Below are 15,020 nucleotides of genomic sequence, written 5' to 3'. Positions count from 1 at the left end.
ATATATATATATATATATATATATATATATATATATATATATATATATATATATATCCTTGGTAAGCATCATGGGAAACACAGTCTGCATCTCGGCAAATTCTAGCCAAAGGGAGAGAGTTGTGATGTTTGTAACAGGTGGAGGGGAATCCTGGATTCTCTCCGTGGTTGGATTCCCTTGCAAACACCAACGAATCTCGTGCCTGGCAGACAATAGGAAGAATCTCGGGTGCCTGGGGCTTGTTAAGAACTTAAGGGTACATAGGATTCATGGAAGGTTCGAATCTCACGAATCCAACAGGGCAAGTAATCAGATTTGCGATTACCTGTTTTATAGAATCCTGCCCAGCCCTACAACTTACTATTAGATCCAGAGGTGAATGATGCTAAGAGGATGCCAGTGTTTCCTCCGCCGACGCCTCCGCCAAAAAAATTTATCTCCATAGAACTTCATTATCCGGGACTTGGATGCCTGGTATTCACAAGTGTGTGATGGGGAGACACCCACAAACAGGGAGTGACTGGCATTGGCTGTCTTGGGGTGGAACTTGTGACTCAGTGAATCTGGCTCATAGATGATCTGCATTGCTCCCAGGGGACTGTCCACAGAGACAACCTGGGAGAGAGAAAGCCTTCCTCAGTCACACCTAGTGCAAGCATGTCTTCCTTCAATGCATCTATAAATTTTCTCTTAGGTCTTGGGGTCTTAAGGACAATATATTACAGCATTTTTGGAATTTATAGTGTCTCTCCTCCTCCTCTTCCTCCAGCTTACATTAGTGATGAGGGAGCTGGCATAGTGCTGGACATAGAAGCCTGTGTCTGAGATTCTCCAGGTGTAGAAGTTGTTGAGTCTGCAGCAGTCTGTCAGTGGCCCCGTGTCTCCCTTCTTCCATAGCTGCACAGTATACAAGGGTTAGGACAACACTGCTAATGCTACTGACTCTCTCTCTCTCTCTCTCACTACATCTGCACACAGCAACAAAAAGGTGGCAGGAACAAGGTACAGTAGCACTAGTAGCACCAAAACTTCTCTATCTCTCACACTGTCTCTCTCTCTCTCTCTCTCTCTCTCTCTCTCTCTCTCTCTCTCTCTCTATGCCTGCACACAACAATGCAAAGTTTGCAGCAGTGTATGGCAGCACTAAAAATACTATAAATTATTCTTGCACCTCTCAGTCTCCGTCTCTCACCATGACTCCATAAATTGCATTGTGCACTTCATTCCCCATCCACCGAGTTGTGTCCTCGCACAGCTCTCCAAGGGTCTTGTAGCCAGCCTGTTCTGCACCTGTACAACACCATGAGAGACAAGAGTCAGCACCACAAGGACTAAAAAAGACAAACACACCACAACAAATAACCGATGTCTTGACACACATTCCCCAATATCCTTCACCAACACAAGACACAGAAGTTGTTATGTACCAGCAACAACATTGCCAGTCAGTACAGTGTTGGGTGCATTGTCCAGCTGAAAGGCACCACTCCAATTCAAGTTCTCTGTTTCCTGTCTGTCTTCATAAGTCCCCAGGAAGAACACAGTTGTGATGAGGTTCCACCTGTAGGTGTTGGAGCCTGTCTTGTCTCTTATGCCTGCCAGAGGGATGGAAAATGAGAGGGAAATGAGGAGAGGAAGTGCACTAGTGACTTCATTAATGAATTTCCACTTTATGAATGGTTTCTGTTACACAAATTACTAAACATGTATGATTAATTAAAGGAAAGGTAGTAAAAAGCTTTTTGTCTCATCAACTCCTCTCGTCTAACTGACTGTCTTCAGCCTCTCTCTCATTGCCGCAATGTTGCATCTCTAGCTATCTTCTACCGCTATTTTCATGCTAACTGCTCTTCTGATCTTGCTGACTACATGCCTCCCCTCCTCCCACAGCCTCATTGCACAAGACTCTTTTTTCTCTCATCCCTATTCTGTCCACCTCTTTAATGCAATAATCAACCAGTATTCTCAATCATTCATCACTTTCTCTGGTAAACACTGGAACTCCCTGCCTGCTTCTGTATTTCCACCTTCCTATGACTTGAACTCTTTGATGAGGAAAGTTTCAAGACACTTATCCTGTAATTTCTGACAACTACTTTTTACTCTGGGGACCAGCAGCTCAGTGGGCCCTTTTTTCTTATAATTTTGTTTTCCTTGGCTAGTGCCCCTCCTACATAAAAATAAATAAATAAAATAATAATAATAATAATAATAATAATAAAATAAATAAATAAATAAATAAATAAATAAATAAATAAATAAATAAATAAATAAATAATTACAGAAGTACATGAGACTTACCGTAGGTTAGTTGAAATGTGCTTTAAAGATACAACTACCCACATGAAATATTATCTCCCAACCCTTCCAGTCCTTGAATTTTTGTTGTGTAAACCAAGAATCATCAATTAACAAAGGGAGGGAGTGGAGGGCATGTGAACTCTACCATCTAGCAGACGTGATGTGCCTCGCAAAATCCGAAGCACATTTCAACTAACCTACGGTAAGTCTCATGTACTTCTGTAATTTTACTTCGGCAAATCACGTGTCTGCTAGATGGTGCCGTTCACATGAGATTTTAAAGTCATGTGGGTGTTGTATGTAAAGGGTTCTGTCAAATTTCACATTTTGTAAATAGGTGTAAATAAAAGTTCCTATTACAAAAACCCCATTGTCATTTATGAAAATAGAACATGATTTTTACTGCTGATAACATTTCAAACCTTACATTATACTGAGCCTGGCACTGCTTCTTGAAAAAGGGTCTATTTCCCCTTGTATATCCTTATTATAATATTTAGCAAATGTGGCTTCCTGCGTCCAACCAGCTTTTGCCATGATGGTGGCAATAGGCACATCCAGTGCCTTGGCCTTAGACACTGACACAGGTCTAATACTACCTGCTGTGTACCTCTTGGTATCAATCCCACACTTACATAACATGGTCTTAAGCCACCTTGCCACCATGTCCTTAGAAACACCCCTATGGGGTTTTATATAACTTATGAGTAGTCTCCCATCTGCATTTCCAGATTCTGTCCTTAGCCTCTCAGTTCTTTCTATATATTCTTTCATAGCCTTAACTACACACAATCTGTAATCCTGAGGATAAGCTTTAAATACAATAGTACGAACATTAAATTTTGGCCTGCATTGCTTGATGTTACCTCCTAACAAAACTGAAACAGATTCTTCTCCAAATGCCATATTCACCAACAATAAGTGCAAAGTTTGGATCCTGGCTGCTTGTGTCATTGCCATCAGCATCACCATTTTTAGCGATAAGTCTTTCAGTGTTAGGCTGTGTAGTGGTTCCATGAGTCTTATCTTTTGTAATACAAGTTTCACATCCCAGGTCGTTGCGTACCTGGGTGTAGAAGGGCATAAGTTGAAGACTCCCCGCAGAAATCTGTTGACAAGTGGGTGATTGCCCGCTCTGCAGCCTTCCACCATAATTCCTATTGCAGATAGAGTCCCTCTCGCCGTGTTAATGCTTTCATAACCCACATTCCTTTGAAAGTTACGAGATAGAAAGTTTAATATATCTGCTATAGATGGTGCAATGGGATTAATGTTCCCTCTACTACAAAAGAGTGTCCACCTCTTGATGTGAGTGTTGTATTGTCTACCTGTTGCTGGTTTCCAAGAGGCCATAATGATTTCCGTACCTTCTTTAGATATGCCACGTTCTCCAAGTTGTTTCCGGACAACTGACAAGCCATCAAATTTGTGTGTTTCATTATTGGGTGTTCCTCAGCAGTTGACGGATGCATTAGCACATTTTTCCTTCTCTGTATGACCCGAGGGTCGTCTACTAGCATCCGAAGGAGCACCCCCATCCACGGTTGTGATGGCCAAAGTGGCACTATGATCCATCCTCTGGTCCTTTCCTCCCTTAACTTCAGCAGGCATCTAGAGATCAGAGAGAAGGGAGGAAAGAGGTAAACCAATTTAAATTTAGCCCACGGAATTGTAACTGCATCAATATATGCAGCCTCTGGATCTGGTGTCCATGCACAGAATGGAGTCATTTGTTTGTTCAAATGTGAAGCGAATAGGTCTATACAAGGATTCCCAAATATAGAACACAATTCCTTAAATATCATCTCATTCAGCTGCCACTCATGTCCGTCATTAAAGTAACGTGATGCCTCGTCGGCCATGACGTTACATTTGCCTGGTATGTGGGAAGCTGTCAGCCATACCCCATTACTAAGACACCATTCCCAGATGTTCCTACTAATGTCATCACAAACTATTGACTTAACACCTCCCATCTCATTCACGTAATTAATCGCTGTGGTGTTATCACATAACACCCTGACGTGTAAACCTCTAAGGAGATGTGTAAAAGATCTCAATGAGAATAACATAGCCAATAATTCACGCATTAATGTGCGAATGCACCTCTTCAGGGGACCATCTGCCATTGGTAGTGATGCTATTTTGGCAACCTGCCCATCCTAGATTTTAAGCATCTGTGAACAACTCAGTATCTGGTGCATTTCTGAATATTTTCCTGTTTTGATTCTCCAATTCCTTAATCCACCAGTTTAAATCTGTTCTAATCTCCTCTGTAATGTTCATCCATCTATTAAAGTCTCCACATGCCTCTTCCAAAGCCTTGATCTTTGCTCTTTCCATCCTCCTATAGTGCATCTTCCCCATCTCTACAGCTGGGATTGCTGCCACCAGCAGGCCAATCACTCTTGCCACAATTCTATTTTTTTCTTTGTCTATTGACTAAAAGAGAGCAATGCTGTATAATCTCATCCCTCCTACGCGCCGGCAAGGTAACTGTCATGGCCACCAAATCTATCACGTTACCTAAATACTCAATACGCGTAGTGGGACTTAAAACAGATTTCTCCACATTCATGCAGAAACCTACACTCTGCAACAACTGAATGTTGTCATTCATGCAATCAAAACATCTCGGCAAAGAGTTACTATACAGAAGCGTATCATCAATATAACTAGTGATGTTGTGGCTTTTATGCCTAAGTGTAGAGAAAACTGGCTTCAGAAGTTTTGTAAATAGACGAGGACCATCCGAAAACCCGTTAGGTAGACATGTGAACTGGTAAATCTTATCCAACCATCTAAAACACAGATATTTTTGTTGTTCCTCTGCAGTTTTTACTGAATAATAGGCTTTCTTAAGGTCTATAGAAGCCATATAATCTCCTTGACTAAGCAACTGTAATATTTGTTCAAAATTTTCCATTTTAAAATGAGTATATTCTACATGCCTGTTCAGTTTTCAAGATTTAACACCATCCTATAATCCCCCGTCTTATTCTTCCTCAGAAAAACTGGTGAAAGTATTTGTTGATCCTGTCCATGTGTCTCTATGATGGCCTTTATCTCTAACAATTTTTTAACCTCCTAATGCATAATCAGTTTATCTTTCTCACTAAAGACATACTGTATATCCTCTCTAAATAAATATCCGATATTAGCTTCATCTATATTCAGATGACAATGTTCCACCATATCCAAAATGAACAGGTCACTTGTAATCACACGCCATTTATTGATAAACTTGTGAAGTTGCCCAGCCTCAAATTGTTCTTTCACCTGGGTTAATACCGGGGGATATGTTGACCCCGGCCTCTCACGTTTTTTGTTGTCCAAGCTTGAGCAGGGTAGGAGCGCCTGTGTTCACCACTGGAGGGCATCCTGCGAAAACCATACGGCTGATATCTGGATGGGAATCCACAGGAGGAGGCCTTGGCAAAAAAGTTACATTGTTTACCTCCACCAAATCTGCCACTGCTTGCAGTCCAAGATGTAGGCTTCTTAAAAGTGAATTTGGTTTTCAGCCTTTCTGCCTCCTCAATATTTCTGTTGGCTTGTGACAGGTCATCCCCAAACAATAGACCCGTCATGAGAGCCTTGTCAGCACACAAATGAGAATATTTGGGATTAATGTCCCTCTTTATGATATGTCGCCTGTTCAAGTTATTTCTGTAGTGGGCATTACCCAATAATGCTAATGCACCATTGAGCATGGCCACCTCATTTGCAATAATTTGGTGCTCTTCATCACGTGCCACCTTGTCTAGCACAGTAAGCGATTTTACAACAATAGTAGCTGCCTTGGTAATATCTTTTTTCCCACTTCCCTTAAGCGGAAGTCTGCCTTCTTTGCCTCTGCAGGCAGTGCGTCCAGGACCTGTGGGTTGCAATCCATTTGAGTTAATGCATGGCAGTTATTTGGTCTAAATGTCACCTCATCCTCTACAATGGCTTTGTAATCTTCCTGCCTCATGCCATTAACAAACAGGTGGTTCACCATTGGAGCAATTTCCTTGTCAAGTTCTTTTGAGACAGTTTCCATGGGTCCATAATTCTTAGCACCTTGTAACAATATACTATCATGAGGAACATCCCTCTGGATTTCCTCTTCCTCATCACTGTCCTCCCTCAGTGGAGTTCTAAATCCAGAAAATCCTGCCTGTGATTCCTGAGAATCAGGCATCAAAGTATTATTTGACACCTACAGGGGAGCATTGTTATGAACTGCTTTTGACTTCACAGCCCCATTTTCCTTCTTAAGCTTGTCCATGTCTTTCCTCAACTCAGTCAAAGCATCCATAATCATGCCCAAAGAAGGCGCATTGCTGTCTTCACCAGCGTATTTTGGAGAAGGGGAAGGTGACCGAGAGTAACAACCTCTCATGACGAGTAGAACGGCTCTTAGATCTGGATCTTTCTTCATGTTTACTCCCCTTGTGTAGTCCCTTTACCTTAGCTGAGGTGCGTGGCATGCTGGTAGTTCTGAATCTCTCAGGACTGGGGCAAGCATCAGAAGGCGTCCTAGACATGGCGGCTAATGTTAACAAGATGCCACCCCTTTTAACAGCAGTTCCTTTTATAACCCCACGGGTGCCTTAACCTCACACACAGGGTAACTTTAAATCAAAAACTCCTTCCTTATAATAATCTGGGAAGTCAAATGCCCCCAGGCTTGTAAATAAGGCAATATTCCTCTTGCCCCAATAATGGGTAACAAGATGGAACCATCTCGCACCTATGTCGGCTCACGAGAGTGCCCAAATATTGTTATATATATATAGCATAAAATATTGGCCAATAATCCGCCTTATACCAAGTAACGGATATCATATAACCAATAATCCGCCCTTATACAAGGTAACGGATATTTATAGTCCATAATCCGCCCTTAAATCAGGTAACGGATTCAAGTAGGCAACACTCCGCCCTTATCAGGTAACGGATATCCATAGGCAATACTCCGCCCTATAATCAGGTAATGGATAACTAAAGACAATATTCCACCCTTATAACAGGTAATGGAAATCATAATACACAATCCAAACAAGAAAACTGTAATATTCCTATCACTCCTCGATAACAGAAGTCGTAACAACAGAACAGGAGGCGGGACCGATGTCCGACTTGTGTGGTGTCTGCGTAGTAACTGACTGTGTGGCGAAGTGTAGTGTATCTCATGTGAACGGCACCATCTAGCAGACAAGTGATTTGCCGAAGTAAAATAATTAATTAAAAACTATAAACACAAACACATACACACACACACACACACACACACACACACACACACACACACACACACACACACACACACACACACACACCTGAATCTAGCACAAATAAATAGATAAGTAAATAAATAAGAAAAACCATATGAATACACTCATAAAAAAAATAAATAAATAAAATAAATAAATAATTAAATAAATAAATAAATAAATAAAACACACATACACACACACACATGGTAGTGGAGGAGAACGTTATCTATCATGTGCTGGATTCAGGTGTGTGTATTTACCTAGTTGTATAGTACAGGGTTTGAGCTTTGGCTCGGACCCTGTACTATACAACTAGGTAAATACACACACCTGAATCCAGCACATGATAGATAACGTTCTCCTCCACTACCATGTTCAAGGTCTTGATGAGCCCAACAGCCACATTATAGTTGACATTGAATGATGACCTCTTGACGTAGCTAGAATGGTCATCAATGGCATCAAGGCCAAGGAAGGCAATGGAGTAGCGTGGGTCAGTGATGTCGGTGAAGCCTTCCTGCCCCATGTTACGGAACTCCACGCCATCCACTTGGGCCGAACCTGAAGGAGGGACAGAAAGGAGTAGTGGTGATGGTATTGGTGGTGGTCATGGTGGATGGAATGTAGTGGTAATAGTAGAGTAGTAATGGTTTTATTAGTGGTGGTGCATGTTAAGGACCACACTCTGAAAAACTTCTGGCTGCACCTCTGCTCTGAAAAGGCTGTACTTGAAGTTACACAGGTTTTTAAGGATGTTCTTATGGTTCTAGTGAGAAATGAACAAGATTTCTACATTAACAGCAGGAGAAACACTCTTGAGAACCTGGTCAGTCATCTCGGTGGCCTTTGAAAGCAGTCATGGTGAGAGAGGGAAGCATTTCCTTAGTGTGGTACAGGGAGTGTGGTGGTAATTGTTTTAGCAGTAGTTGTTATAGTAGTGGTGGTGGTGGTGGTGGCAGTGGTGGTGGTAATGGTAGTAGTAGTAGTAGCAGTAGTAAGCATTCAAAGAAAATGGAACAAATCATCATTAAAAACATCACTTTATCTTCCAGACTTACCAAAGCTTCATCACTTTATCTTCCAGATTCACCAAAGCTTTACCAATCAGCTTATCTTTCACTCAACAAAGCTTTTACCAATCAGCTTATCTTCCAAACTCACTAAAGCTTCACCAACTAGTTTATCTTCCATTCTCACCAAAGCTTTATCACTTTGTCTTCCAGACTCACCAAAGCTTTACCAATCAGCTTATCTTCCAGACTCACCAAAGCTTCACCAACTGGTTTATCTTCCAGAGTCACCAAAGGTTTATCACTTTATCTTCCAGACTCACCAAAGCTTTACCAATCAGCTTATCTTCCAGACTCACCAAAGCTTAACCAACCAGAATATCTTCCAGACTCACCAAAGCTTTATCACTTTATCTTCCAGACTCACCAAAGCTTCACCAATCAGCTTATCTTCCAGACTCACCAAAGCTTCACCAACTAGTTTATCTTCCAGACTCATCAAAGCTTTATTGCTTTATCTTCCAAACTCACCAAAGCTTTATTGCTTTATCTTCCAGACTCACCAAAGCTTCACCAGTCAGCTTATCTTCCAGACTCACCAACATAATGCTTGCCATTCTGGAAGACTGTGGAGACCAGAATTCTTCCCCCGTTGCTGTTCTCCGTGATTCCTTCCACCGCAATGTTCTGGCTCAGGAGACCGACCTCCCCAGCCAGTGTGATGGAAGTGCCGTCTGACAGCGTGTGTATCTCCCCTGGGTGGAGAGACACAGATTTAATTGATGCCAAACTTGCATGTGTGTCTTTGTACCTGATGTGCTTGTGTCTATGGATTGCTGGCTACGACTACAGAGTCACTCTCATACTAAATTTATCTGTGCTGTATACCTCTCTCCTAACTCCTCTGACTATAAGAAATTCTTTGACTACTTAACTTCCAAAGTGGAGCACATTCTGACCCTCTTCCCTTTTGCAGAGATCTCCATTCTTGGAGATTTCAATGTTCACCACCAGCTTTGGATTTCCTCTCCCTTCACTGACCATCCTGGTGAACTAGCCTACAACTTTGCTATCCTCCATGACCTAGAGCAATTGGTGCAACACCCTACTCGCATTCCTGACCGTCTTGGAGATACGCTCAACATTCTTGACCTTTTCCTGACCTCTAATCCTTCTGCTTATGCTGTCACCCTTTTTTCTCCGCTGGGCTCCTCCGATCACAATCTCATATCTTTATCTTGTCCTATCACTCCAATCCCTGCTCAGGATCCCCATAAGCGAAGGTGCCTCTGGCGTTTTGCCTCTGCCAGTTGGGGGGACCTGAGGAGGTATTTTGCTGATTTTCCTTGGAATGACTACTGCTTCCGTGTCAGAGACCCGTCTTTGTGTGCTGAGCGCATAACAGAGGTGAAAGTGTCTGGCATGGAGGCGTACATTCCTCACTCTTTTTCTCGTCCTAAACCTTCTAAACCTTGGTTTAACACAGCTTGTTCTCGTGCTATACATGATAGAGAGGTGGCCCACAAAAGGTACTTAAGCCTTCCATCACCAGAATCTCATGCACTTTATATTTCTGCCCGGAACCATGCCAAGTCTGTTCTCCAACTAGCCAAAAACTCCTTCATTAACAGAAAATGTCAAAACCTTTCAAGATCTAACTCCCCTCGTGATTTCTGGCATCTAGCCAAAAATATCTCCAATAACTTTGTTTCTTCTTCTTTCCCTCCTCTACTTCAACCAGATGGCACCACTGCTATCACATCTATTTCTAAAGCTGAACTCTTTGCTCAAACCTTTGCTAAAAACTCTACCTTGGACGATTCTGGGCTTGTTCCTCCCTCTCCTCCACCCTCTGACTACTTCATGCCACGTATTAAAATTCTTCGCAATGATGTTTTCCATGCCCTCGCTGGCCTAAACCCTTGGAAGGCTTATGGACCTGATGGGGTCCCTCCTATTGTTCTCCGAAACTGTGCCTCCGTGCTTGCACCTTGCCTAGTCAAACTCTTTCAGCTCTGTCTGTCAACATCTACCTTTCCTTCTTGCTGGAAGTTTGCCTACATTCAACCTGTTCCTAAAAAGGGTGACCGTTCTAATCCCTCAAACTACCGTCCTATTGCTTTAATTTCCTGCCTATCTAAAGTTTTTGAGTCTATCCTCAACAGGAAGATTCTTAAACATTTATCACTTCACAACCTTCTATCTGATCGCCAGTATGGGTTCCGTCAAGGCCACTCTACTGGTGATCTTCTGGCTTTCCTTACTGAGTCTTTGTCATCCTCTTTCAGAGATTTTGGTGAAACTTTTGCTGTTGCCTTGGACATATCAAAATCTTTTGATAGAGTCTGGCACAAAGCTTTGATTTCCAAACTACCCTCCTACGGTTTCTATCCTTCTCTCTGTAACTTCATCTCAAGTTTCCTTTCTGACCGTTCTATTGCTGCTGTGGTAGACGGTCACTGTTCTTCTCCTAAATCTATTAACAGTGGTGTTCCTCAGGGTTCTGTCCTGTCACCAACTCTCTTCTTATTATTCATTAATGATCTTCTAAACCAAACTTCTTGTCCTATCCACTCCTACGCTGATGATACCACCCTGCACTTTTCCATGTCTTTTCATAGACGTCCAACCCTTCAGGAGGTAAACATATCACGCAGGGAAGCCACAGAACGCCTGACTTCTGATCTTTCTAAAATTTCTGATTGGGGCAGAGCAAACTTGGTATTGTTCAATGCCTCAAAAACTCAATTCCTCCATCTATCAACTCGACACAACCTTCCAGACAACTATCCCCTCTTCTTCAATGACACTCAACTGTCCCTCTCTTCTACACTGAACATCCTCGGTCTGTCCTTTACTTATAATCTGAACTGGAAACTTCACATCTTATCTCTAGCTAAAACAGCTTCTATGAAGTTAGGTGTTCTGAGACGTCTCCGCCAGTTTTTCTCACCCCCCCAGCTGCTAACTCTGTACAAGGGCCTTATCCGTCCATGTATGGAGTATGCTTCACATGTCTGGGGGGGTTCCACTCATACTGCTCTTCTAGACAGAGTGGAATCAAAAGCTTTTCGTCTCATCAACTCCTCTCCTCTAACTGACTGTCTTCAGCCTCTCTCTCACCGCCGCAATGTTGCATACCTAGCTGTCTTCTACCGCTATTTTCATGCTAACTGCTCTTCTGATCTTGCTAGCTGCATGCCTCCCCTCCTTCCGCGGCCTCGCTGCACAAGACTTTCTTCTTTCTCTCACCCCTATTCTGTCCACCTCTCTAACGCAAGAGTTAACCAGTATTCTCAATCATTCATCCCTTTCTCTGGTAAACTCTGGAACTCCCTGCCTGCTTCTGTATTTCCACCTTCCTATGACTTGAATTCCTTCAAGAGGGAGGTTTCAAGACACTTATCCACCAATTTTTGACCACTGCTTTGACCCTTTTACAGGACTGGCATTTCAGTGGGCATTTTTTTTATTGATTTTTGTTGCCCTTGGCCAGTGTCCTTCTTACATAAAAAAAAAAAAAAATGTTCTACTCCTCTCATTCTGTCTCTTCTTGATAAATAGAAAGCTGTCATTGATTACACACTTGCTTCTGTCTATTCATATCTGATGCTTGTGTTTATGGATTGTCATGAAAGTGTCTATTTATTTCTTGCATGTTCTAATTTTCTCATTCTGTCTTCTCTTGATAAATAGACAGAGATTTCACTGATGACAAACTTACTTTCTACTTATACCAGATGCTTGTGTTTATGGAATGCTGTGATAGAAGGATCTCTTTTTATTTCTATCCTCATATGTTTTGGTTCTTTCATTCTCCTCTCATCTCCTTCTCTCAAGCCTCCACCACTGTGCTTCATTTATTTATGTCCTAAGAAGCTCTTCTATATCCATTTTCTCCCATACTGAACACTCTGACCTCCCATTCAACTGCAGGTAATTGTCTTGCACCCACTGCATCTACCACACTCAAATATTCCTGTCCTTACATGCTCTACTTCACTCATTCTCTCCAATACTCCAGCCACTCTGATTTCCCATTTCACTGCAGGTCACTGTCTTGCACCCACTGCATGTCACACTCACATACACTCACTTATTCATCTTACTCTCTGCCATTCTTCCTACAAGATCAGACTACCAAAGAATGCTGTGTTTGACACCCTCAGGCACTACACATTGCATTCCTTCTCCTTAACCTGATATATACCACAAACGTTATGCATTCTCCTTACTTCCACCAAGTGCTTGATGGAATTCTGGAGAAGAGGTGGGAGTGTAGACTAAACTAATGTTTCAGTGAGTGAAGGACAAGGAGCAAAACACTCACCAAGGTGCTGGAATTTGAGTGCTGAGTCTAGGGTGAGTGTGGCACCATTGATTGCTACCACTCGCCTCACTTCGCTCTCTGTTGCCTCTTTTCCTGTTGTTGTCACAACCACCTGAATGGCAGTGTGGTGAGAGGTGAAGGGAGAGAATGGGAGGCAGAGCAAGGCATGGGAGAGGAACACAATATGAAAAGGGACATGATCTAAGGAGAGATAAATGGAAGGGGAAGAGAGGAAAGCAGAGGGAGAGAGAAGTATGAAAAAGGGACATAATCTGAGAAGAGGTAAATGGAAGGAAAAGAAGAGAAGTTGGACTAAGACATGGGAAAGAGAGAGAGAGACTTAAAGAGAGTAAAGCAGAATAAAATAATGAGAAATAGAGAATAAGAAGAAGGGGGATATAATAGATGATCCAATTATACTCTTCTTTTTCCTTCCCCTTCCTTCCCTGTGCTTCCCCTTCCTTCTCTCCCCTTCCCAAACTACCTCTAAAATATTAGTAAAACACAATAAACAATACCAATGCAAAATTTCTGTCCAACAACTACAGCTTTTCCTCTTCTTCCTTCCGATCTTCTTGCCTTCTGACTGAACCTATTCTTACCTCACCTAACCCAATCTAACCTGGCATCCCCTCACTCAGTTTTCTCCTTCTCTCTGTCTCTTAATCTATCCTAACTTAATTTCACCTTACTTTACCATGTATCTCACCTAACTTAATCTTACCTTAAGTTTCTTATTTAACTTAACCTAACCTAATAACCTCACCTAACCTAACCTACTCATTCAGCTTTCCCATTCTCTCTGCCTCTCAATCTTACCTAACTTAAGCTTATCTTACCTGAACGTAATTAATCTAACTTTGTATCTTTATTATGCCTTCTCCTTCTCTCTGCCTCTTAATCTAACCTAACCTAATCTAACTTATAACTTAACCTTACCAATCCTAACTTAATCTAACTTAACCTTACATATCCTAACCTGACCTGACCTTACCTAACCTGATCTCACCTCATCTGACACCCCTCCACTCACCTCCTTATTGAGCCAGGAAGCATCAGGATCCTCGGCCAGAGTTATGTGGCCGGTCCCAACCTCCACTGTGGCCCCAAGCTTGTGCCATGATCTCCTCCACACCTGCCCATGCAGCCTGAGATAGCCAAACACACCTGCAACATACCAGACCTTCATTTCACACCTGTAGCTATCTTTATAACAAGAGTACAAGGGTGATATAAGCAAAATTTTCATGGTCAGTAATCAAGATAGAACAAGAAATAATGAGTTCAAGCTGGAAAATATTTCAATGAGAGAGAGGAAGGAACTGGTTGTCAAATAAGGTGGTAGATGAATGGAATGAACCCAGTAATCAGGTTGTTAGAGCCGAGTCATTAGGGAGCTTTAAAAGATGATTAGACAAATTTGTGGATTAGGTGATAGGTGGAAATAGATAGGCATGTTCTGTACAAGGACTGCCACGTGTAGACCAGGCAGCTTCTTGCAGCTTCTCTTGTGTTCTTATGTTCTTATTTTCTTCAGCCTCTCACTGTTATTTGCCACATCTCTCCTCCATCACCAGCTACTTTGAGACAAAACACTCACAGGCAACAACAAGGAAGTCACAGGTACCCACAACAAGACACTCACGGGTAAGAACAAGCTGCCTCCAAGCATTATAGGGACTACAAATTGCAAAACCCATTCTTTTTATCTCCTTTTTCCTTGTACGTGTTTATAAAGATTTTGTACATCATTCTTGGCGCTGTGCATTGTTGTTTATCTCAGTGACAGAGTTAATGCATTGTTAATTACCTTATCAGCAGTCTTCCTTCGTTGTGTCAACTGTTATTCTGTCACTAGTGTTTTTCTAGCCTTTATCGTAACCTTTGAGAATCAATAACAACTTTTAATAATATAACAACTTTTAATAATCTTCTATAACCTGCCAGCCTCTTTTTTGCAGCCTTTCAGTATCATCAATGACCTTCAAATACTTCTTTACAACCATCTGAGCTTCTCTTGCAACCTCTGTTCATCACTAACAGGCTTTTAACACTCCCCTTACAACCTACCGCTCTTTCCTTGCAATCTCCTAGCACCATTAATAGATAAACACCTTT

The 15,020-nt window shown here is 42.0% G+C and overlaps 1 protein-coding gene across 5 annotated transcripts in view; it reads right to left on the bottom strand.

Moving 5' to 3' along the window:
* Nucleotides 1–1,192: 1,192 nt before the first annotated feature.
* LOC135102137 (fibrocystin-L-like) overlaps nt 1,193–15,020 on the bottom strand; it is a 38,535-nt gene continuing 24,707 nt past the window's right edge. Inside the window, exons 17-22 of one of the 5 annotated variants that reach the window (XR_010269539.1) lie at nt 13,936–14,069; nt 12,903–13,014; nt 9,172–9,327; nt 7,991–8,123; nt 1,428–1,595; nt 1,193–1,290 (exon numbers count right to left, since the gene is read on the bottom strand). Coding sequence is in view for 4 of the 5 variants with exons in the window: in XM_064006919.1 (XP_063862989.1) it covers nt 3,549–3,912; nt 7,991–8,123; nt 9,172–9,327; nt 12,903–13,014; nt 13,936–14,069 (899 nt within the window). In the remaining variant the exon portion in view is untranslated. Of the gene's footprint in view, nt 1,291–1,427; nt 1,596–2,420; nt 3,913–7,932; nt 8,124–9,135; nt 9,328–12,902; nt 13,015–13,935; nt 14,070–15,020 lie in introns of those variants that run through there. The other 4 variants (XM_064006920.1, XM_064006921.1, XM_064006919.1 and 1 more) reach the window with 4 other exon arrangements.

Source organism: Scylla paramamosain, chromosome 7, assembly GCF_035594125.1.
Source record: "Scylla paramamosain isolate STU-SP2022 chromosome 7, ASM3559412v1, whole genome shotgun sequence".
NCBI classification, from domain to species: domain Eukaryota; kingdom Metazoa; phylum Arthropoda; class Malacostraca; order Decapoda; family Portunidae; genus Scylla; species Scylla paramamosain.
Note: the sequence above shows the minus strand (reverse complement) of the source record. Positions and strands in the feature narration are given on the sequence as shown.